At 39.2% G+C, this 24,756-nt stretch overlaps 3 protein-coding genes across 11 annotated transcripts in view; all 3 read left to right on the top strand.

Moving 5' to 3' along the window:
• The window catches only part of PPFIBP1 (PPFIA binding protein 1), a 175,718-nt gene extending 169,116 nt beyond the window's left edge, over window positions 1-6,602 (top strand). For 5 of the 8 annotated variants that reach the window (XM_068561792.1, XM_068561791.1, XM_068561795.1 and 2 more), the window contains 6 exons: window positions 831-953; window positions 1,502-1,627; window positions 2,217-2,405; window positions 3,661-3,840; window positions 4,559-4,624; window positions 4,766-6,601. In XM_068561792.1, coding sequence (XP_068417893.1) covers window positions 831-953; window positions 1,502-1,627; window positions 2,217-2,405; window positions 3,661-3,840; window positions 4,559-4,624; window positions 4,766-4,852 — 771 coding nt within the window. In that variant the 3' untranslated portion in view covers window positions 4,853-6,601. Of the gene's footprint in view, window positions 1-830; window positions 954-1,501; window positions 1,628-2,216; window positions 2,406-3,660; window positions 3,841-4,558; window positions 4,625-4,765 lie in introns of all 8 variants that reach the window. The other 3 variants (XM_068561797.1, XM_068561794.1, XM_068561799.1) reach the window with 1 other exon arrangement.
• Window positions 6,603-7,312: 710 nt separating this feature from the next.
• On the top strand, window positions 7,313-8,043 carry REP15 (RAB15 effector protein). Its single transcript, XM_068561800.1, has one exon. It carries the CDS (start codon window positions 7,313-7,315, stop codon window positions 8,021-8,023), a length of 711 nt encoding a protein of 236 aa, XP_068417901.1. The 3' UTR covers window positions 8,024-8,043.
• Window positions 8,044-14,763: 6,720 nt separating this feature from the next.
• The window catches only part of MRPS35 (mitochondrial ribosomal protein S35), a 48,200-nt gene continuing 38,207 nt past the window's right edge, over window positions 14,764-24,756 (top strand). For both annotated transcript variants that reach the window (XM_068561303.1, XM_068561304.1), the window contains exons 1-4: window positions 14,764-14,904; window positions 18,174-18,220; window positions 19,355-19,522; window positions 21,577-21,637. In XM_068561303.1, the coding sequence (XP_068417404.1) occupies window positions 14,793-14,904; window positions 18,174-18,220; window positions 19,355-19,522; window positions 21,577-21,637 (388 nt within the window). In that variant the 5' untranslated portion in view covers window positions 14,764-14,792. The remainder of the gene's footprint in view (window positions 14,905-18,173; window positions 18,221-19,354; window positions 19,523-21,576; window positions 21,638-24,756) is intronic.

A 24,756-nucleotide genomic window follows, 5' to 3' on the forward strand; every position in this document is an offset into this window, starting at 1 on the left:
TTCCTTGTTTATTTTCTGGGTGTGTTTGGAAGTAGATTGGTGCTTACCTTGACACTGCCCCCCCCCACCCCCACCCCGCAAATCACCTTCTTCTAAGATAATTTGTTTTGGTGTGTTTGAAAAGTTCCCAGTAGCCACAGACTGGTGCAAGTTATTCCTTAAAGGAATCACTTGGTGATATATGTTGCTACATATAACTTCTTCATTTCTCTTCTCTCTTGCTTCTCACCAGAAGCTTTGCATTGATTAACATATAATTTTTCCGAAACTGTCCACAGCGTCTGCTAGATAAAGCACAATATTCTAGAACCAGAGATTTCTTGAGGCTGGGGGGATAGTGTAATAGGAGCACTCTTCTGGTTTTCCCCCAAACTGTGATGTGTGCCTTAGCTCAGAAAACCAGCTCTTGGTCATCGGTGAACATTCCTTGCTCTCAGTTATCTGCTTTATCAAATCAAATCAAAGCAGGTCACCTTTTGTAGTGGCCTAGCGAGTGCTTTTCAAACTGTGTTTTTCAGAACTGTGCAGTCCCAGAACTGTGCAATCTTATCTCAGTGGAAGAGAGAGAAACAGGTAGCAGTCAGCTTCAGTTGGGACAACGTGAATTTTGGTTCTCTTCTATCGTCTACTGGGGTCCTAGAGAAAATTTTGTTCAGCACAGGAAAAAGAGCTCTGTTACTACATAAACGCTTCGAAGATCCTGACAGGCCCTTGAGGCCTGTTGTTAGAGGTGCACTTCTACTTTTACTTGAGTTTTCTGAGGTTTCCCTGAGAAGGTTCTCCTGCTCTAGGTCTGCTCGGTGCGCGCCTCTTTTTGTTTTGTTTTGCAGGATGACTTACTGTCTTTGAAGGTCATAAGCGTGCTCCATCATCTCAGTATCAAGAGGGCCATCCAGGTCCTGAGGACCAATAACTTTGAACCAAACTGTCTGCGGAGGCGACCCTCTGACGAGGTAGCATCTGAGGTTGAGGTTTACACAGCATACACATTCCGTGCCTGTGACTGCCCGTGTGGAGACACTAAGACCCATTTCCTCTTGGAGCCTTCAGGGAAGGAAAGCGTCTGGTTCCCTCAGAGCCTCAAATCCAGCCTCATTTACTTCTCAGGCTTTGTCTTCCTATATTCCTTCCTTTCCCCCCGTGATGGTTCTACCTGTATAACTGAAGCCAAGGATTGTGTTTTAGTTTTCCTTCCTCCTTTCTTGGGTGTATTTTATTTTCCTGCCTCCTTAAGCCCCAAAGTTAAGTATCACTGTGAAGACTACCTTTCCTAAAGCCCTGCTTTATTAGTGTGCAAGAAACTTAAAACTCTGGGACACAGATTCCTTAAAAGAGAATTCAAACTAGCAAACACCTTTTTACCTTTTTCTCTATCAACATTTACTGGGATGTCGAACAACTCCGCTCCAGGAGGCAGGCTCTTCAGAATGAGCATGCAGGTTTGATATTTGGAACCCCATAGTCAGTGACTGAAGCTCTGGGTGGTGGTTTGTTCCCACAGAATAGCGTCACCCCATCAGAGGTTCAGCAGTGGACCAATCATCGCGTGATGGAGTGGCTGCGCTCCGTGGACTTGGCGGAATATGCCCCCAATCTCAGAGGCAGTGGTGTCCATGGTGGGCTCATGGTAAAACTGTTTTCGTTTAAAACCGACTTCTTATCATTGTGTTTCCATTAGTCTAATGAGTAGGCTATTACTTTTGCTGGTCATGATCCTAAAGTCATCTAACTGAACTCTCCTGCAACATTTCTAGTGAATCTTTACTTTCAGAGTATTCTGTCCCATATTTTTTATTTATATCATATAACTCTAGATTGGATTTAAACCCATTTCTCTTTTATTATCCTCTTTCATGTTGGATAACATCTGGCCACTGGCTCTCATATGATCATGTTTTAAAATCCCTGCAAAGATACAGACTATATTTCTGCACGTTGATGTTGCGTAAGGAGTTGCCTCCCAAAGGTACCACTTCAGAGAGGCAGAAGCCCCGACTTTGTAATGCCTGGGTGTCAGGACCAGCTCTACTTCTCACTAGCTTAGGCAAAACAAAGAAAAGATATTTAAGTTGAAGATCAAAAGTCCATAGTCTATCTCACTGGGCTGTTGAGAGGGCCATTGGAGATAACTAAATGAAAGAGCTTTGCAGATTATAAAGCACAATGCAGACATGTATGATACCTGGTGTCTTAAAGAATCTTAATTTTTCCTGTAGGTTCTAGAACCTCGTTTTAATGTGGAAACAATGGCTCAGTTATTGAACATCCCACCAAGCAAGACCCTGCTGCGAAGACATTTGGCCACTCATTTCAACCTTCTGATCGGTGCTGAGGCCCAACACCAGAAACGGGGTGCCATGGAGTTACCAGATTACGTACTTCTAACAGCTACTGCCAAAGTGAAGGTTGGTTCAAGCTCCTACCGTTTAATAGTTGCCTTTAGCAAAGGCTCAGTTTTGACTGTTACCTGGCTATCCCATTTTCTGAGGTTTACTAAGTTTTGTGGATGGGTTGAAGGTAAATGCATCTTTAAGAGTAATTAGGAAAATGCATTTTTGAAGGTTTCCTTCTGGGGGGACTCTTTGCTCAAATCATTTATTTTATTAGAGTTAACAATATAAGGAACCTGATGTTGGCTTCTATAATTAATGTTTTGCCAATGCAGGAAGCCCATGACTTGGGCCCAGTATTGATTACAGTTATCCCATGGATAAATCAAGCCTAAGAGGAGGATTTCTTCTCATACTTATCATTAACCAGCCTTGCAAGCTAGGAAAAGATAATTAAGAAATGATCCACAGTAGACCAGCAGAGAATCGGTATCTCCAGATTTACTTGGATTCATGGATCATACCAAATTCAGATCACTTTTTCTTCTTTAAATCACTCTTCCGTGAGCTCTTCTGAGTCCGTTATCTCAACTAACGGAATGTAGAGATAGGGTTTGGTTCCTCCACAAATGTGGCTCCTCCACAAACTTTTTTTTTTTTTTTAAACCACTTTTACCTACCCGACACTTCCTCTTTAGCTCCCTTTCTCCCTTAAAAGATGTACCAGATTTGAAACCTCTGAGAGATTCTGTTCTACTTAAATTCTCAGCATCAGCCTGATCACCATCTCCTTAACATATAGTCTCAGGGACTATACAGTGAAAAGATGGAGTTTCTCTTCTCTCACTGGAAATTCTCTCTCCAGCAGAGCGGGTTTCTTTTCAGCAGTTACCAGTCCTGTTGTGGAAGCATAACAGGCATACAGGATAATCATAGCCTTACCCAAAAAGAAAATACAGTAATGGCCATTTTCTTTTGCTGATCTTAGATTAGAAAACCTTGCAAAATTGAATTCAGCCCTGAGGAATCTCATTGCATTAAGGTCTGTCTATCAAAACTAAGGCTCTTGGCATATTTTGCTTTTCACAGTGACTACCCAGCTAGTTGGTATGAATAAGGAGGACAAGCTTAATCTTCTGAGAGTCATAATAAGGATCCTTTATCACATTTGGATGTCAATCATATGCCTAGGATGCCTTTTTCTTATACCCACTTAATCATCCAATTGCTTTTCTCTGTAGTGTGAATAATTAAATATACATGTTATTGGTCCTTTGTCATATGAATTTTGTCAAGTCCCTGGATGTTTTTGTTTGCTTTTCTTTTAAAGCCAAAGAAACTTACCTTCAGCAATTTTGGTAATCTGAGAAAGAAGAAACAGGAAGATGGGGAGGAATATATTTGTCCAATGGAATTGGGACAGGCCTCAGGAGGTACATCTAAGAAAGGATTTAAGCCTGGTTTGGACATGCACCTGTATGATGAGGACGACTTGGACCGGTTAGAGCAGGTAAACGTGACCCTATATACCTGTTTTAAAGTTCTTCCAGTATTGAAACACTACATGAAAACTTTGTGCACTGTGTCTACTAACCAAAGACATTTTCCTTAAATGCCTACAAATAAAGATAATAATAAGGTAAAAGCGAGCACTTACAGATTGCTTACTACAGCCCAGGCACCACCCTAAGCATGTAACGTGTTAATGTCCAGGGTAATCCTAATACATGGGGAGTATTGTTATCCTCATTTTAGAGACAAGGAAACTGAGGCACAGAACGGTCAGGTGACTTACACAAGATAGAAGAGCTGGTAGAATCGCTGGGATTCCAACCTGCCCGGCTGGTTTCAAAGCCTGTGCTATTTGCCTGTGTTATACCGTCTCGGTATTAAGGAAATCTATGTATTAAAACAAGTCAGGAATGGACAGCTCATACTCCTTAGCCTTTTCAGTATGAGGGCATGCATCTGAATATTGCCTTCTAATTAACAGTCTGCTGGTGCCATTGTCAACATCAGAGCATTAGGCTACATGTGCCAGTAAAGTGTTTCTTCTCATTTTTAACATCCAGTTGCATTAGTGGGAGGAGATGCGACAGAGGTGTTCTGTTGCTCCTATCCCGTTCAGTACCACTTGCACTATTTCTTCTTAGATTTGTGTTCATTTTGCTGTACTTTCCTTGAAATTATTGCAAACGAGTAGTCATGTCACGGTATGTTCATTGCAGATGGAAGACTCAGAAGGGACAGTGAGACAGATAGGTGCATTCTCTGAGGGCATCAACAATCTAACCGTAAGTTGTAAAACGAATTTCAAACATTCTTCTAAAAATAAGTTTGACAATGACCCCAAAGGACTGCACGTGTAGTGGAGAGCGGGTGGTGCAGAGCTGGTGGCACTCGGTGTGTGTGACTCCCACCTCCTTGTCTTCCAGCACATGTTAAAGGAAGACGACATGTTTAGAGATTTTGCTGCCCGTTCCCCCAGCGCCAGCATCACCGATGAAGACTCAAATGTCTGACCGCAGCACCTGCATGAGCACGGGGAGCCCTTCATCTTTGCTCCACTTTATTTCTCAAACAGTCACAGTATCTACAATAGGCAACAGATTGTATATTGTTCATCGTCCCCACTTCTCATTTAGAAGTGGAAATGGAAAGCAGGGAATAGGTGCCGATTCTAAAGTTGCCATGACAAATAAGACACTGGTGAATGAGAGTATAATTGTTTTTCCTCTATTTAATGTAAAGAAAAAAAATCTGTGATATATTATATTTAAAGTGTCGCATTTAATATGAGTATTTTGCCATAGTGTTTCCATCTACATTCACAGCGTGGAGGATTTGGGAAGCAGTAACCAGTGAGGGAATGATTTTTGACAGCACTGCAGCCCTTGAAGCAGGACGTTATATGCTTTCAAAATCAACATGTGGAATTTCTTTAAGCATTCAGTGTGCCCACTAAATGCCAGCCACACCTCCACTTGCCTCCACATATTGTCCCATTTTTATATATTTTTCTAAATATGTGTATATACTTAGTACATAGAAAATAGAACTTTTATTTTGTGACATAAGGAAGATGGTAAAAAGATCACATTAAAAAAAAATACAGTGATCAAAATTTTCGTGTACCAGCTGGTTCTTGGAGAGGTGATAAATGATCTTTCTTTCTCCAAAACTGAATTTAATGATGTTGATCATGCAGACTAAATTAGCATATATGAAATACCCCTTCTTTGATGATACATCACAAAATTGTTGAATAGCTTTTTAAGAATTTCAACCTTAATCTTGGGTCCTCTTACCTCATAAGGGAGAACTTGAGGGACATTTAAATACTATTAACTTGAATGCATTCAGAAACTCTCCCAAATTTTATAGAGATAATTTCTGAAGAAACAAACAAAACAAAACAAAGCCCTTTACAGTATTAAGCTTCTTATCTTCCTCTTTGCTAAATATATCATTACATCAAAATACTAACAGTCTTCCTAATGTTATTCATTGTACATTTCTCAGGCTGTCAGTGAATGGGATATTTTTTTAAAAGCTGAATACTTGTCTGAATATTTTGTCTCAGTCAGAGTTCAGTAACACAAAGGCTGCAAAATTAGTTTCATAATGGCTATATCGTGATGATAAAATGCAGTTCATGTTTTTCTGTAGCACAGGTCCCAGATATTCTTTATAAAGAAAATAAAAAGCTGCAACAAAAACTGCTATTGTGTTTATTATTTTCTAGAGGCATTAGAAAAAATATTCTATTTTTTATTCAGTACTTCATCATTACTCATGATAGCCAATGGTGGTAAAGACAGGTTTTCACAAATTGGCATAGGGTGGGTAGTTCAGTATATGTCAGTGGACTTGCTTAATAAACTGTATTTGAATGTCAGTGGTATGATCTTTCAAGCTAACAAGTTACCAAGCTTTTCATCAAGGAACCTGTGATACTAAATTACTATTTATTCATAACTAAAATAGTTCAATGCTAACAATAATCTTTTGCTCCCTATCATTCATTATTTGGTAACTGAATTGGACTCTTACCGTATTTGTGTTTCGCTTTAATGTGAATATGTGTCACCATTTGAAAAACAATTTGTTATTCAAACCTGGTTAAAAATACCAGGAGACTGTTATAGATGCCAAGTATTCTTTATTCAGGACAATGTAACATCACTGATGATATGTGATATGGTTAAATTTTTTTGATGATATATATTTTATTTACAAAATATTATGCACTGCTGGTATTACCATATGAAAAGAAATAAAGTCAATTGATAATTGCCTCATATTTTTATCGTCTGTTACTTTCTTTTCCTTTGCTTGGAATAACCAGTAGCCTTTATTTCTGCTATAGAGAATAGTAACACCAACTCTTAACAGTTCACAAACTCCCATAAATTTGTTTGAGTAGGATTTATAGCATGTATCAACACATAGAACTTTGAGGCCTTTGCCTGAGAAACTTCTGCATGAAAGGAAACACAGGCAGCTGAGCTGGGGGATGAGGAGTCATGGCAGAGGGATATCAGAAAAGCAAAGGGAAATGACTTGCCTACAGGTTTGGAGAAGTTAGTTGTAGAAAGAAGTGAGTTCTATATGTATGGTTCTTTAAAGAACTAAGTGCTATTTTTAAGTAAACTAAAATTTGGAAAAAAGGAAACATGTCTTGGAAGAGGTTACCAAATATTAAAAGTAGAGTGAATACAAGTAAAAGACAGATGGTTTTTTTGTGAAAGTTAATATCTCTAACTTCGTAAACCAGCAGGAATCTGTATGAGTACAACACACCCAGCTGGCAAACAGGAAGACCTACATGTTTGTTTAGCTGTGTGTATACATGCTTCCCTGAAGAGTTAGAAAACTGGGACCATGTTAGCAGATGTGACTTCACTGCAAAACTCTTACTCTGAGAAAGGACAGTTCGCCTGTTTGATATGCGGAAGTAGTGCTGAGTGGGTGCAGGGAAAATGGGGCAAAAACCATCACAGCCGTTGGCTCTAAAGGACGGCAAAGAGGTTCTCGGCATCTGTGAGGTGGTCAGTGGAGCCATAGTCCGTGCAGCCCAGAAACTGAAGGAGTATCTTGGATTTGAAGACACGCTGAGCAATCTATGCCCAGCTCCAAACACTCTCAATGAGATCTTCTTAATCCACTTCGTCACTTTCTGCCAAGAAAAAGGCGTTGACAACTGGCTTACTACCACCAAGATGACCAAGCACCAAGCCTTACTGTTCGGGGCGGACTGGATTTGGACCTTTTGGGGATCCGATAAGCAAATAAGGCTCCAGCTGGCAGTACAGGCTCTACAGATGTCTTCTCTTCCTCCCGTGGAATCTGAGCCTTGTGACCCCTCCAATCCAGAACCCAGGGCAGAGGGGTCTTTCAGCAAGAGAAGTAGGTTTGATAAGCTGGAAGAATTCTGTAACTTGATAGGAGAGGATTGTCTGGGCCTGTTTATCATCTTTGGTGTGCCAGGAAAGCCTAAAGACATCAGAGGAGTTGTCCTGGACAGTATCAAACGTGAGACAGTGAGGGGCCATCTGCCGGGAGGGACGGCCGTGGCACGATTCATCCTGGAAACTGAAGATTGTGTCTCCATCAGGGAACTGCTTGGAAACTGTCTGAGTAAGAAAGACGGGCTGAGAGAGGTGGGCAAGGTTTATATTAGCATCCTCTGAACTGCCTATGTGAGATGAGACTGGCCTGTAAGATAAAAAGGAAAAAAATATTTTAATAAGCAAGTTCATCCTCTTGCATCATCCCCTCATGGGATTTCTTTTTTCTCCCCTCCCCCGACCCCACATTGAATGAAAACCATCACCTGGGTCAAAACATCTTAGTATCATGATTATGGACAGAAAAAAACCTGCCTGTATTTCAGGGAAAATGTAACAATTTAGCTTAATCTTTTATTTATTATTCAACAATTAAAGTGGGAAGAGAGGATAATAAAGTCACCTTTAAAGTTCGATTTGAAAAATAAATTGTGTGTTTGATAGGGTAAGTCTAGCATTTGAAAGTGTAAAGTGTGTTTTGACTTCTGTGGGTGGGACGTGGGTAGGGCGAGGTGGCACATCAGACTACAGAACAGGTTTAATTACATTTCCAAAACTGGTTTCGTTTCAGGACTCCTAAGCAAAACCTACCCTGGCTCTCTTCCTCTCTACCCTGATCCCACCTCATCCCAAGCTGCTTCCTCTGCACAGAGAGGACCTTGGTGGGATCCCTCTGGGACTCAAGTGTTAGCTTTACCTATGATTTAAACACAGTGACCCATTTAACTATCCCTTGTGATAATGATGAATGTCTGTTTAGCATTTGCAGTAAGGAAAGTGTATTCACGTATAAAAAACATCTTTACTTAAAAGCCTGGGTGGGATTATAACAGCACTATAGGGAAGGAAACATAGTTTCCCCTCTATGCTTCTAGAGGACGGAAGCAAAAAAACAAAAACAAAAAATGCTTAAAAGTGTACATGGAAGATCAATTCATTCCACATGATTATTAAATGCCTAGTACTTGGTAGGCCCTGTTCCGTTCCCTGCCAGTCCAGCACTAAAAAGAACAAAGTCCCCACTCTCAGGGAGTTTTCCTCTTAATGGTGGAAGATAGACAGTAAACAAATACATGCACATATATTTTAAATGCATATTTACACTCTCAGGGAGTTTTCCTCTTAATGGTGGAAGATAGACAATAAACAAATACATGCACATATATTTTTAAATGCATATTTAAATAAATGTCAGGGGTGGTATAAAGGAAAATTAAGTATGGGTAAGGGGAGAGAGAGTGAAGGAGATGCTATTTTATATGAGGTGGTTAAGGGAAGCCTCAGAGAGAAGGGGGCAGTTTACCAGCGATCTGAATAGAGAGAGAGAGCATCCGTGCAGGTAACTGGGAAAGAGTGTTCTAGGCATAGGGAACTGCAGGTACCAAGGGCCTGACACGGGAGTGGAGTTGATGTGTTTGAGGCATAGCAACAGAGGATGTGTGGATGGACCAGAGTGACCCGGAAGGAGATTGTTAGGAGATGAGGTCGGAGAAGGAGCCAGCAAACAGGAGAAGCAGATCATATTTGTAAGGACTCTGGATTTTACTCTGAGTGGTATGGGGACAGACATGCCTTGATCTGACCTACACACTAAAAACCTCACTTGATTGCTGGGTGGAAGCTAGATTGCAGGGAGGAAAGAGTGGCAGAGCCTGGGGTGGGGGCAGCTAAGAAACTTACAATAATTCAGAGGAGAGAAAAGAGTAGCCTGGACCAAAGTGGCAGAGGAGAAGGGGTGAAGAGGTCAGATTAGGAGGAGTTGACGGTAAAGCTTACGTCATTTGCTAATGATTGGATGAAATATAATCACCAGTAGAACGCTGATTTCCAAACTTCTTAAATATGACACTCCTTCATTCCAGGAAACCAAAAGTTCAAGGAAAGCATTTTAGCCCTCTGTCTTCGATAAGCAGGGACAAATAGGTGCGAGAGACATCTCTTCAAGTTGTTAAGCAAGAACTATTCTTACTTGGAATGCACCTGGCAGGTTATAGTGCTCAGTCAACTTATGTTTCCTTGTGTATAGTGACCCCTGTCTGCAGCAAAGCTGTGTAGCGTAAGCCATCGAGAAGGTGGTGTAATAGAGTAAGAAGAGTTTTCAACCTGGAATCAGATGTGGGTTTGAGTCCCAGTTCTCTTAAGAGCAGAGTCTAGTGGTTTAATTCTTCGTTCTCTTATATGTAAAACGTGACTGACTTCAACTAATTCAAAGGAGACAATGCCTGTGACAACATTTTCTATACTGAAGTGTAAGCCTACCAAAATTTTGAAAAGTCTAATACAAATTGTAGACATTCGTGTTATAAATAGGTGAAAGAGGGACTTCCCTGGTGGCGCAGTAGTTAAGAATCTGCCTGCCAATGCAGGGGACACGGGTTCGAGCCCTGGTCCAGGAAGATCCCACATGCCGTGGAGCAACTAAGCCCATGCGCCATAACTACTGAGCCTGCGCTCTAGAGCCCGTGAGCCACAACTACTGAAGCCCATGCGCCTAGAGCCCACGCTCCGCAACAGGAGAAGCCACTGCAATGAGAAGCCCGCGCACCGCAACGAAGAGTAGCCCCCGCTCGCCGCAACTAGAGAAAGCCCGCACGCAGCAACGAAGACCCAACACAGCCAAAAATAAATAAATTTTAAAAAATAAATTAAAAAAAATAAATAGCTGGAAGATATAAGTCAAAGACTCACCATGGTTTTTTTTTTGTTTTTGTTTTTTTGGCTGTGTTGGGTCTTCATTGCCGTGCACGGGCTTTCTCTAGTTGCGGGACTACTCTTCATTGTGCGGGCTTCTCATTGCCGTGGCTTCTCTTGCAGAGCACCAGCTCTAGGCACGCGGGCTTCAGTAGTTGTGGCACACAGGCTCAGTAGTTGTGGCTCACGGGCTCTAGAGCGCAGGCTTAGTGTTGTGGCGCACGGGCTTAGTTGCTCTGCGGCATGTGGGATCTTCCCGGACCAGGGATCGAACCTGTGTCCCCTCAATTCGTAGGTGGATTCTTAACCACTGCGCCACCAGGGACCATGTTTTTTTAAATGAAAATAAAGTTGTGAAGCATTGGCTGATTTTAAAAATACTGTATTCTCATTTTTTTAAATCTGCATTTTGATGTAAAAATTTAAGTACAGAAGTATAGAAAGATAAGTCTTCAGGAGTCTCACCAACACCCCATACCAGTTTACTGTTTACCCTTCAGGAATGTGTAGTGCATACTGAAAGTATTTTACACAAATGGAATTATATCTATATCAAGTGTCTTGTAACCTGCATTTTAAAAAACTATATATTGTGGATAAATTTCCATGCTAATACATTTATATCCACTTCATCCTTTTTAAGGCTGACATCAGTGGTTCTCAGTCCTGCCTGCATATTAGATTGACTTGGGAAACTTAAAACAAAAGCAAAAAAACCCACCAAGTTTGCAAACACACCTAGACCAACTGACTAGCATCTCAGAGAGAGGCCTAGACAGTTTTTTTTAACCTCCTAATGTATTGATAATTCTAATGTTCAACTGGGATTAAGATGTAAGTGTCTAAGTAGTATGCTATGAGGGATTAAGATGTAAGTGTCTAAGTAGTATGCTATGTTGTATGTATACACCATAATGTATTTAATCTATACTGTTTTGATGGATATTTGAGTTGCATACCTGGATATTTGCATATTGTCAATTTACCATGCTTGTTATAGACATACTTTGTTCACTCACTTTTTTTTGTAAGTGCATATTTATTTATTTTCGAGTTAGTGTTTTCCAGTTTTATTGAGATATAATTGACATGCAGCACTGTATTAGTTTATACAGCATAATGATTTGACTTATATATATCTTATATATATTATGAAATGATAACCACAATAAGTTTAGTTAACATCCATCATCTCATATAGATGCAAAAAAAAAAAGAAAAAAAGTTTTCCATGTGATGAGAACCTTTAGGAGCTACTCTTTTAGCAACTTTCAAATATACCATCCAGCAGTGTTAACTATAGTCATCATGCTGTACATTACATCATTAGTACTTATTTATCTTATAACTGGCAGTTTGGTTCACTCACTTTTTATAAAGTTAGTTTTGATTAAAAATAGCTCTCTGACAAAGTCATTGGATTAATGCAGTTTTCAAATACAGTAAAAACCAATTATTAAAAATCTTAATATTTAAAATTGATCTACACGGAACTGACTACATAATTTGTGGGGCCCAGTGCAAACTGAAAATATGGAGCCCTTTGTTTAAAAACTATTAAAAATTTCAAGACAGGGACAGCAGAGCATTAAGCCAAGCACAGGGCTCCTCTAAGTGTAAGTCACAAGCCCATGAAACCAGCCTAGCTTCTACAGTATGTTGGGTTATTTGGTCACTAAGGCTAAAGAAAAGATTTCTATCACGATTGAGTGATTGCACCTCTAAGATCTTTTCTAACTGAACAATTATGTTACTCTTACTAACTCCTATGTACATGACAGTACATGCTTCACTCTATACACTGCATGAAACAGATAGCATTATTGCCCGTTGATAGCGTTACAGGTGAGTTTTTAACTTTCAATATAGAACGAACTTCATAGTACTTGATATCAGGGAAAACAATAAGTATTTTCCTGGCTCTTCTAATTCCAATCATATCGATCTACTTCAGTCTTAGGGAGAGAGTAAAACAAAAGAAAGCATAAGCAGTTTGAACGAGGAACTAAGTCTCTTAACATCTTGCTCAGAAATTGAGAAGTCTCTGGATATGAACTAATTCTATAAGGATTCATACTCATTTGTCCCTAAATTTCTATGGGATAGGCCTTGTACTTTATCCTACTAAAATTATACAAAATTGAGAGAAAAAGAGGCTGCTGCATTGACCCTGAGCTTAATTCTAATGGCCACCTTTATATTATGCCTTCTGAAACATTACTCACCTAATCACTGTGGTCCTCAAGAGGATAATATTGTTCCCATTTTCTCTGACACTGAAGTTCAGAGAGGTTAGGTGGACTTGCCCAAGATCACAAAGAAACAGAGCCTGGATTCAAATCCCACATCCATCTGATTTAAAGGCCATGTTTTTAATCTTAAAAATGGAGGACAGGGGATAATACCATGTGAAGATGGAGGTAGAGATTGGAGTGATGTGTCTACAAGCCAAAGAAAGCCAAAAACTACCAGCAACCATCAGAAACCAGGAGAGAGGCATAAACAGATTCTCCCTCAAAACATCCAGAATGAACCATCCCTTGCCAACACCTGGATTTTGGACTTCTAGCTTCTAGAACTGTGAGAGAATAAACTTCTGTTGTTTTACGTTACCCGGTTTCTGGTACTTTATTACAGCAGCCCTAGCAAACAAATACATACCTAATACACCATACTTCTGCTTTGAAGCAATAATGGGATAATAAGAGGTCAGAAAAGATGAGGATGGTGATTATTACATATATTTGTCCTTATCATGCTGCATACTGATTGATGCCCATGGCACACTGGATGTTCACAGGTAGAATACCCTGGGACACCTGCACACCTCTGCTCTACTTGGTATGCTTACCAAGAGACAGTTGTGTTTGTTCCCAGTTGTTCTTGTTATCATACTTTTGTACTTTGAGTATTATACATACCGATTGAAAAGAAGAGAGGATAATTTTATTAAGAGTTGTATGTTAATCCATCCTATGCTAGAAAATAAGAGCGCTCATTAAAGGATAACCATTATTTTCTAGGTCCTGATGAGTTCTGCCTTTTTGTAATTCTAACCTGATCTACAAACAAGCTAACCAAATCATTGATAGCAGTTACAGCCTATGCGCACGGGGTGCTCAGCGTATGCTAGTATTGTACCCAGACGTTTGATTGATTAGGACCACACATCCTAAAGATGGTGAAGTCCAGGGAGATCAGCTAGGTGGTTTGTGACCACCTAGAGGGGTGGGATAGGGAGGGTGGGAGGGAGGGAGACGCAAGAGGGAAGAGGTATGGGAACATATGTATATGTATAACTGATTCACTTTGTTATAAAGCAGAAACTAACACACCATTGTAAAGCAATTATACTCCAATAAAGATGTTAAAAAAAAAAAAAAGATGGTGAAGTCAAGTTTTAAACTCAAGTACTAGTCTGGTTCAAGAGGCCATCCTTTTATTACTATCGGATACTGCCTCTCTCCTCAAAGCATATCACTTAAACTAGCTGAAGACTTCCTTTAATTCAAGAAAGTGCAGAAAAGCAGCAATTGCGAAGAAGGGGCTTAGGGTAGACTACCTGACTCTTGGGCCATCTGAGGTTCTGCCCTCACCTGCCCTCTGTAAGCCACATCTCCCCCATCCCTATGGTCCTTATTTACAATTGTCTTTGGACTGACTGCTTCGATTTTTTAAAAATTAATTAATTTATTTATTTTTGCTGTGTTGGGTCTTCGTTTCTGTGCGAGGGCTTACTCTAGTTGCGGCGAGCGGGGGCCACTCTTCATCGCGGTGCGCGGGCCTCTCACTGTCGCGGCCTCTCGTTGCGCAGCACGGTTCCAGACGCGCAGGCTCAGTAGTTGTGGCTCACGGGCCCAGTTGCTCCGCGGCACTTGGGATCTTCCCGGACCAGGGCTCGAACTCGTGTCCCCTGCATCGGCAGGCAGACTCTCAACCACTGCGCCACCAGGGAAGCCCTGCTTCGATTTTCTTTTTTTTTTTTTTTTTTTAATCTTTTTACTTTCTTTTCATTACTTTTTCTACGCTGGGGGTACTTTCTTGCACATTTCACTAGGGCTCTGAATTCGCAGGCCCACGTGTTTCCTGTTTCTCCCCCTAGGGGCGGGGCAAGACGCGGCGAGCCTGCGCAATAGGGCCTCAGACCCGCCCCTTGACCCGGTAGCGCGCTTGTCCCCTGCCGCTTGCCGTCTTCGCAGCCATGGCGGCCGCCCGGCTCCCTGCACGCCTGGTCCTGCAGCCGCGGGCCAGAACCCTTCGAGCCTTTTCCACCTCTGTGTCTCCGGTCACTCGCTCTCCGAGACCAAGTCCGTGTGAGTGTCTGTCCCGTCGCTTCCGGGCTTTGGGGGAGGTGAGAGGGTGGAATACAGGCCCATGATGGCCGCCGCGGTGGCGGAGCCAGAGCCACCCCAGGGAGGCCGGTACGTCCTCTGCCTGTCTGTCGCTGGCTCGCCTAGTAGGAAAGCCGCGGATGTGGGTCTGCCCTCTGTGCGGAGTGTCGCCTGGTTCTTGGCAGCCAATTTCTGTTTCCGGGTCCTTGGGCGCCGCGAGCTTTCTCCCTCCCTTCTGCGTGACCTGCGCTTTCAGGTGCTCCCTCCTAGGGCCACCGGCACAGGTCTCTCTCTGGTTGCTGGTGCTCGTAGTGTTTGTTGGGCAGTGTTGAACCACGGATTTTTCCGAAATTTAAGAGAAGCGTACAAGTGTCCTAGAATAAACTACAGCATGGGGTTGACCTTCATTCAGTAGGCATTATTGAGGTGACCTTCATTCAAGAGAGATTTTAGGGATGCCCGATACCGTTCTTGCCCTGGAGGAATCTAGTGGAAAAGTCTAGTTGTGCACAGACTCGTAGAAGTGCTGTGCAGTGTGAGGTGCTGTAATAGAAGCGTGAATACAGTAAGGGGGCGGGGGGCCCCGAGGAGCAGCCCGCAAGAGTTAGGAAAAGCTCAGTCGAGGGGTCGCGTCCAGTCATTCACCAGGTCCTATCCTGGTGATATTTTCTGTAATATGTCTAATGTTCATACTACTAACTGTCCAGTTTAGGCCACTATCTCTCACTTCTACGATAGTTTCTTCACTGGTCTCTCTGCTCTTGTTCTCCTACCTTGAATTCTCACAACAGCCAGAGTGAGGTGTGCAAAAAGTAAATCTTAACTTGCCACTCCCGTGTTCAAAATCTACAAATGGTTTTTCATTGCTTTGAGATAAATGGTAAATTCCTTAATGCATAGTAGCTCTTTTTAGTCTTAACACTCTTTCTTTTTAATCTTTCATTCATCTATTCATTCTACAAATACTTAACTCCTACTGTGTGCTAGGTGGTGTTCTAGATACTGGGATACAGCAGGGCCCTTCATCTCATGAAGTTTACATTCTTGGGGGGAAATCAGATCATAAACAGGGAAACAGTGTCAGTACAATGTTAGGTGCTATGAAGAAAAATAAAGCAGGGTCTTGAGAATGATGGATTGGATGAATAGTGGCTGTAGGATAAGATAAGATAGGGTAGTCAGGAAAGAACTCCCGGGGGAGTGACATTTGAGCAGATCTGAGGGAAGAGCATTGTTGGCATAGGGAATTGCAAGTGCAAAAGCTCAAAAGTGAGAACAAGCTTAGGGGTGTGACCAAGGAACAGAAAGAAGGCCAGCGTGGCTGGAGCTAAGTGAGTAAAGAGAAGAGTGGAAGTATAAGATATCAGAAAAATACGTAATGACCTCATCTGGTAAAGGCTTATGGGCATTTGGCTTGGATTTTGTTATAAGTTTGGGATCACATTGGTAGGTTTGGAACAGGGAGTGATATAATATGATTTATACTTTTTAAAGATCACTGGCTGCTGTGTGGAGAGCCAGGGCTAAGAGTGGAAGCCAGGAGACCAGTTGGGAGCTGATGTAGTACTCCAAAGGAGATGATAGTGACTTGGATTGAAATAATAGTGGAGCTGGTGTGGTTGGATTTGGTATATAGTCTGAAAGTACTGCTAACAGGACTTACTGATGGATTTGATATGGAGCTTGAGGAAAAGTCTCAAGGAAGCATGTTAGATTTTTATCCTGAGAACTTGGATGAATGGTGATACCATTTAGAGGGCCTGGCAAGACTGGAAGAAGGAAATCAAGAGCTCTGACTATGATGTGTTTTAGTTGAGACGCCTATTAAATATATCTCTGACCTATTAAATACCACTTTTCTTAGTGCTCCTTATGCCCTACTCTTAAATTTCAGCCATATTGAACTTGTTTACTTTGATTTTCCGTCTTCTCTCTCACTCTAGAACACTTTTTCTACTTGCCTGTTCCCATGGCTACTTCCTGCTCATCTTTAAGGTTTTTGCTTGAAGTCCACTTCTTCAGGGATATTTTCCCCAACTAATTGACTAGGTTGGGTCCCCTGCTGTATGCTTCATTAATATTTATAGCTGTTTATTGAAATTACTTGCTAAATAGTTATCTTATTTGACAGACTCTGCATTCAGTGAGAGCAAGGACTGTGTTTCTGTTGTTCTTTGCTGCCTTTTGAGTTGCTGGTACACAGTATCACTCAAACAATTTTTTAATGAATCAATGAATTACTGTTGAGGGATGAATAAGAATTTGTCAGATGAAGAGGTGAAGTGGAGAGGGAGTAGGGGACAGAAGGCAGGCAGATGAAAGGGAGGCACATTGTAGACAGACAGAACAGAAAGTTCAGAGAAAAACTCAGGGACCTGGTACTGGAAGTTCAGTGTAGTTATGGGGCCTTGTGAAGCTAGAGATAGTGGTTCAGAATGTGAGGTCTTTTGTGCTATGCTGTCATCACCCTAACTGCTTGGTCTTTAGTTTTCTTGGCTAAAAGACCTCTAAATAAGGATAATAATAGTACTTACAGTTATTGTGAAGAATAAGATTAAATGAGATAATGAAAAGCATTTAGCACAGCGTCTGGACATGTGAAAGTGCTGAATAAATACAGTTATTATATATTATTTTAGTATAGCAAAACATTAATTTAGGGAGACATAAGTTAATATTTTAAAAGGTAGATACTGTATGTAAGTAATTTACCCCCTTGTACAGTTATGTGATTTATTAGGAATAGCTATGATTTTTGTTATTATTGGTATTATTGTAGCATTGGCAGTGCTAATAAACAGTAGAGAAGGAAAACTGAAAGTTGTTTTGTGTCTGTGTGTTCGTAAAGAACAGAATAATTCCAAATATGAGCAAGTATATACTAGAATATTTCAAGCCAGTTACTTTTAAAGATGCAAAATACTTATTTCTAATTAGATATTTTATCTTGGGAAAGTAAGCTTATCTGATGATGAACCTTAAAAGTTACTGAAAATATTGCTCTAGTTGATGAGTTCACCATATCGTCAGTCACAATATATTTTATATTCAAGTAACTCTTGGATTTTCTTACCTATTTCTGAATTTTCATTTTCATTAAAATGATTTAGTCCCTGAACTTACAGAAAATGGATTATTGTTTCATTTTTATATTACTGAATACTTTAATTATGTGAGAATTGTGGGATCATGAACAGTGTTGAACAGCTCTGTGTTATAAAATTCTCTGTAACTGTTGTGTTGTCTTTTAGCTACAACAGAAAGAACATCCAGATATGAAAGACCACTGAGAAGAAAGGTAAGCAGCTAATGTACTCTAGTATAGGCTGTCTTACTGGTTTCTGGAATTCTAAAGTGAGGCAGATACTCATTATGAGGCAGAAGGGCGCTGCACGAGAAGGCTTCTTCCCAAGGGGCTGTTGGCTGGGTGACTACCACAGCCCTGGCTCTAGTCTTCCACTGCTTTTTGTCAGTTCCCTGAGAATGGATCATCTTTGAGAGGTGGACTCACTCACATACTCCCAGGAAATAGGTATATAAACCAGAATAAAGAATTATTTTTGATGATGCCTTGAACAGTCATGCAGCCTGGGATGTATGTGTTAATCTAACCAGTTTGGTCTCACCCTGTAGGCGTCTCTATGGAGGAATCCAAATTATACGGTCACCTAGGAAGCATGGAGTCAGAACAAAGGCGCATTAGCTGGAAGTTAAATGGCACCAATTATAATCGTATAGAGTAGTCATTTTCACAGGAATATTAACTGCTTCCAGGACATATACTGCATGTATATTACTTAGATGGGTGTTGCCTAGTTTTGCCTCTTCAAACCTTCGTTTTGGGTTTAAAGGGAATGCTGGCCATCTCTGTCTATCAAATACAGTTTAAAAAATAAATATGTTAATGTGATTGACTAAAATATCATGTAGTTATTCTCTGGGCCTAGGAAACGTATTATTTCTCATTATGTATCTATTCATTTAGTTTAATCCTAATTTATTTATTTCTGAGTTCTTATTCTTTATGTTCCTTTTTCTTATTTCCTTTATTTCCAAGTTTGTCTCATTGTCACCTCATGTACTGACTTTCATCAAAGTTTTAAAAATTATTCAAAATATATCATTACTTACCCCTTCATAAACAATATGTAGAAAGTTTGCTAAAAGTCTTAAGTAAATAAATAAGATAGAGAAATTTTTTTGCGAAGGAAATCTGCTGTTAAAGGGGATCCTTGCTACTGGGTTTAAGGAAACTGTGCCAGAGATACTTAGGTACGTTTAGTGTTTTTTCATTTCAGCGGCATTAGCTGTGGGAGGTCAGATTTTATGTAGATTGTAAGTCCTCTTATGTTTCTCTTAATTGCAGCTTTTTTGCTTTAAAATTAAAGAATATGTTTATATTTAAAATATTAAACTATTTTACATTCCTCAGGCACTACCTCCTAGGACAGAGAAAATGGCTGTTGACCAGGACTGGCCTAGTGTTTACCCTGTTGCAGCACCATTTAAACCCTCAGCAGTACCTCTTCCTGTTCGAATGGGTTATCCAGTAAAAAGAGGGGTGCCCATGGCTAAGGAGGGAAATCTGGAACTTTTAAAGGTAAGATAAGTTGCTGGTTCATTGACTAAAACTTATATCTAAATAAATGCTGATCTCCCTCTGACACCTACCCTCTCCCCCAGCACTTCAAGGTCCAGTGCATAGCAGCTTACTGTATTTTAATTCAATCTTTTTCCGGGTAATAATGGATATTATGTTTTGGTTATCCTCGGCAAAGAAGGCTCAAAGAACCCTAGGCATTTAAGAATGTAATTGATTGGTCCTATGGCTTCCTTTTGGCTTTTTCATTTCTATTTTATCTTTTCTATATTGTGTCTTTCAAGCAGAACTAAGAAAAGTGAAATGACCTAATTTGAGTTTGAGAACTGGGAGGTGAAGTTTTTACTTTTGAAAAAGAGATTTAAAACTTCTACAGAAAATTATTTAGTATTATTGTTATAGTCCTTAAACTTCTTTATTTCTTGAAGAAAAATTGGTCATGTTAAATGCTTCAGTTGATAGCATCTGTAATGAGTTGGTAGCATCTATAATGATTTCTGAAAAACAGACTTCTTAAAGAAAATACAAATATGCGTAGCCTGGGAATGCATATCTTAGATGGTTTCCTTTTACATACAATGAAATTATCAAGGAATTGTATTTTCTGCTAAATGAGAGTCTTTGTGTAAAACAAAAATTGGCTAAAAGTTGCTGGTAAAAAATGAGATCGTAATATGAAAAGAGGTTTGTTTGCTGCTGGAGATAGGCAGATGAAATTTGGAAATGGGAACATTTCAAGATACAAGAAAACAAACACCTATAAAACTAATCTTTTCTTCAAATGAAGAGAGGAATTGAACTTAGTTTAAAGAAAAGGTCTTTGGAAAATATCACTTGGTGAGCGAGAATAGCAATATATTTGTAATGATGGTTGTGAATGGAATTTTAATAAACATACAAATCCAAACATTTAATGCATGCCATCCCTTTTAAGAATCACCTTAATGCTTAGTCCGATGATACGATCTGTTCCTAGTAAGTGCCATATTTGAATAAGCTTGTAAACTGAGGTAATACGTACAGTGTTCATAGAGCAGTGCCAATATAAATGCTGTGTAAGCATTAGCTATTATTTTTTTCCTTTTATGATTTTGAATCATGTTTCAAAAATAAAAGTATAGAATAAATAAACAAGTAAAATAAAAGTATAGAAAATGAAGTCACCCACCTCATAATCCCAATATTTGTTGCCTGTTTTCTCTTGATTAAAATAATCGTTTTCTGATTAGCACGTAAGATTCCAGACATAATGTTTAGAGTAACTTTCTGTTTGTTCAAAGTTTCTTTCCAAGTGAGTTTCTTTAAATTTTCTCTTTAGATGCTTAACATTATGTAAGAAATATACTAGGAAATGTTCATTATTTATTTGACGGAATCAAATCTCTGACCTTACCTAAATTTCCATTGGCCCTATAAATGTTTAGAGAACCTCTCAGTGTATCATAAAGATATTCCCAACTTCATTTAAGATCTGCTCGCTTCATTTATTCATCCATTCAATTCATAAAATGTCTGTTAAGTATAAAGTAGAAAATGTATCTCAGTGATATGTATTCCAGGGGAATTAGGATTATTAAACAATGGTCTGTGTCCTAAAGTGCTTTCAGTTTTATAAGGGAAATATATACTCCTGTAGGTTCGTCGCAAGAATAATACTATAAAAATAATGTTTCTTCTCCACCATCATTCTCATAAGATACTTGGTACTGAATCTTTATTTTAGGAAATTCATTTCTTGAATTTACAACACCTGTGACATGGAATCAGTATTGCTTAAAAAAAACCCCAGATTTTATTTATTACAAGGTTTGTGGGCGTTATGATTTAGTTTTATGAGAAAATTGTCTGTTTCATGTTTTTAAGACACTTAGGCAGGAATTCCCTGGCTGTCCAGTGGTTAGGACTCGGCGCTTTCACTGCTGGGGCCCAGGTTCAATCCCTGGTTGGGGAACTAAGATTCTGCAAGCCGCGCGCGCGGCATGGCCCCCCAAACACACACACACACACACACAAAGACACTTAGCTAATTTATCCTTTAAAATTCTCTATTTTAGATTCCCAATTTTCTGCATTTGACTCCTGTAGCAATTAAAAAGCACTGTGAAGCTCTTAAAGGTATGTGGTTGTTTTGTAATATGACCTTAATGTTTTATTAGTTTCACAGGAATCTCATTTCTAATGATAAAGGGGTCAGTTTATCAAGAGGATATAATATTTGTAAATATTTGTGTGCCCAAAGTAGGAGCACTTAATATACAGAAAATATTTACAGAATTCAAGGAAGAAATAGAGAGCAATACAGTAATAGTAGGGAGCTTCAGTACTCCACTTTCAACAATGGGTAGATCATCCAGACAGAAAGTCAGTAAGGAAACATTGGATTTAGACTTACATGTTAGATCAAGTGAATTTAACAGACATTTACAGAACATTCCATCCAACAGCAGTAGTATACACATTCTTCTCAAGTACACATGAAACATTTTTCAGGATAGATCATATGTTAGGCCACAAAATAAGTCATAATAAACTTAAAGAGATTGAAATCATATCAAGCATTTTTTCCAACCACAATGATATGAAACTAGAAATCTATTACAAGAAGAAAACTAGAAGATTAACAAATACGTGGAGATTAAATAGCATGCCCCTAAACGCATATTGATTCAATGAAGCAGTCAAAGAGAAATCAAAAAGATATCTTAAGATATGGGATATCCCCAAAGCAGTTCCAAGAGGAAAGTTTATAGCAATATATGCCTACATTAAGAATCAAGAAAAATGTTAAATAAACCACCTAACTTTAGATCCCAAGAAACTAGAAAAAGAAGAACAAACTTAGCCCAAAGTTAGTAGAAGGAAGGAAATAATGGTTGGAGTGGAAATAAATTGAGACTAAAAGGACAGTAGTAAAGATCAGTGAAACTGAGGGCTTGTTTTTTGAAAAGGTAAACAACGTAGACAAACCTTTAACTAGACTCACCAAGAAAAAGAGAGGCCTCAAAATTAGAAATGAAATAGGAGACATTACAACTGTTATCACAGAAATATTGGTACAAAGGATCTAAGAGACTACTGTGAACATTTTTATGCCAACAAATTGGGCAACCTAGAAGAAATGGATACATTTCTAGAAACATAAAATGTACCAAGACTGAATCATGAAGAAATAGAAAATCTGAACAGACCAGTTACTAGTCAGGAGATTGAATCAAAAACCTCCCACCAAGAAAAGTCCAGGACCAGATGGCTTCACTGGTGGATTCTTTTTTTTTTTTTTTAATTGAATTGTTGATTTACAGTGTTTTGTTAGTTTCAGGTGTATAGCAAAGTGATTCAGTTATACATTTATATATAAATATATACATATTCTTTTTCAGATTCTTTTCCCTTATAGGTTATTACAAAATATTGAGTATAGGACCCTGTGCTATACAGTAGGTCCTTGTTGGTTATCTATTTTATATATATTCGTGTGTATATATTAATCCCAAACTCCTAATTCACTGGTGAATTCTACTAAACATTTAAAGAATTACCAATCGTTCTCAAACTCTTCTAAACAGTAGAAGAGGAGGGAACACCCACACTCATTTTATAAATCTAGCATTACCCTGATACCAAAACCAGACAAGGACAAATTACAGGCCAATATCCCTGATGAGCATAGATCAGAAATCCTCAACAAAATACTAGCAAACCAAATTCAACAGTACATTAAAAGGATCATACACCATGATCAAGAAGGATTTATTCCAGAGATGCAAGGTGGTCCTACACCTGCAAGTAAATCAACGTGATACACCACATTAACAAAATGAAGGATGAAAATCATATGATCATCTCAGTAGATGCAGAAAAAGCATTTGATAGAATTTAGCATCCTTTCATGAGAAAACTCTCAACACAGTGGGTATAGGGGGAACAAACTTCAACATAATAAAGGCCACATGTAACAAGTCCACTACTCATATCATATTACAACAATGAAAAGCTAAAGGCTTTTCCTCTAAGATCAGGACAAGACAGGGATTCCCACTGTCACCACTTTTATTCAACATAGTACTGGAAGTTCTAGCCAGAGCAGTTAGGCAAGAAAAAGAAATAAAAGGCATTCACATTGGAAAGGAAGAAGTAAAATTGTCTTTACTTGCTGAGGACATTATCTTATACATAGAAAATCTGAAAGGCTCCCAAAAAACTATTAAAATTAATAAACGAATTCAGTAAGGTTGCAGGATACAAAGTCGGTATCAAAAATCAGTTGCATTTTCTGCGGTGAACATGGGAGTTCAGAAAGAGAGATTTTTTAAATTTGTAATTTAATTTAATTTAAAATTTAAATGTAATTTAATTTTGAATTTTAATGTAATTTAATTTTAAATTTGTAAATTAAATTTCTCTTTTTCTTAAAAGAGAAATTAAGAAAATACTTTTGGGCTTCCCTGGTGGCACAGTGGTTAAGAATCCGCCTGCCAATGCAGGGGACACGGGTTCGAGCCCTGGTCCGGGAAGATCCCACATGCTATAGAGCAACTAAGCCCGTGCGCCACAACTACTGAAGCCCGTGTGCCTAGAGCCCGTGCGCCACAACAAGAGAAGCCACCGCAATGAGAAGCCCGCGCACCACAACAAAAAGAAAGCCCATGCGCAAGAAAATACTTTTATTTACAGTAGCATCAAAGAGAATAAAATACTGGGTCAGGGGAGGGGGAATTGAATGAAAGCAGTCAAAAGGTACAGACTTCCAGTTATAAGGTAACTAAATACTAGGGATATAAGGTACAACATAATAATTATAATTAATACTGCTATATGTTCTGTATGAAAGTCGTTAAGAGAATAAATCCTAAGAGTACTTATAACAAGGAAAACAAATTTTTTTTCTATTTGTTTAATTTTGTATCTATGAGTTGATGGATGTTCACTGACTTCCTTGTGATCATCATTTCATGGTTTATGCAAGTCAGATCATGATGCTGTACACCTTAAACTTATATAGTGCTGTGTGCCAATTATATCTCAGTAAAACTGGAAGAAATAAAATAAAAACAAAATACATGAACGCAAAATAAGAGTATACTTTTAACCAAGGGGGTGAAAGATCTGTACACTGAAAACTGTAAAATATTGATGAAAGAAATTGAAGAAGACACAAATAAGTGTAAGATATGGATTGGAAGAATTAATATTGTTAAAATGTCCATAAAACCCAAAGCAATCTACAGATTCAG

Source organism: Eschrichtius robustus, chromosome 13, assembly GCF_028021215.1.
Source record: "Eschrichtius robustus isolate mEscRob2 chromosome 13, mEscRob2.pri, whole genome shotgun sequence".
Lineage (NCBI taxonomy): Eukaryota > Metazoa > Chordata > Mammalia > Artiodactyla > Eschrichtiidae > Eschrichtius > Eschrichtius robustus.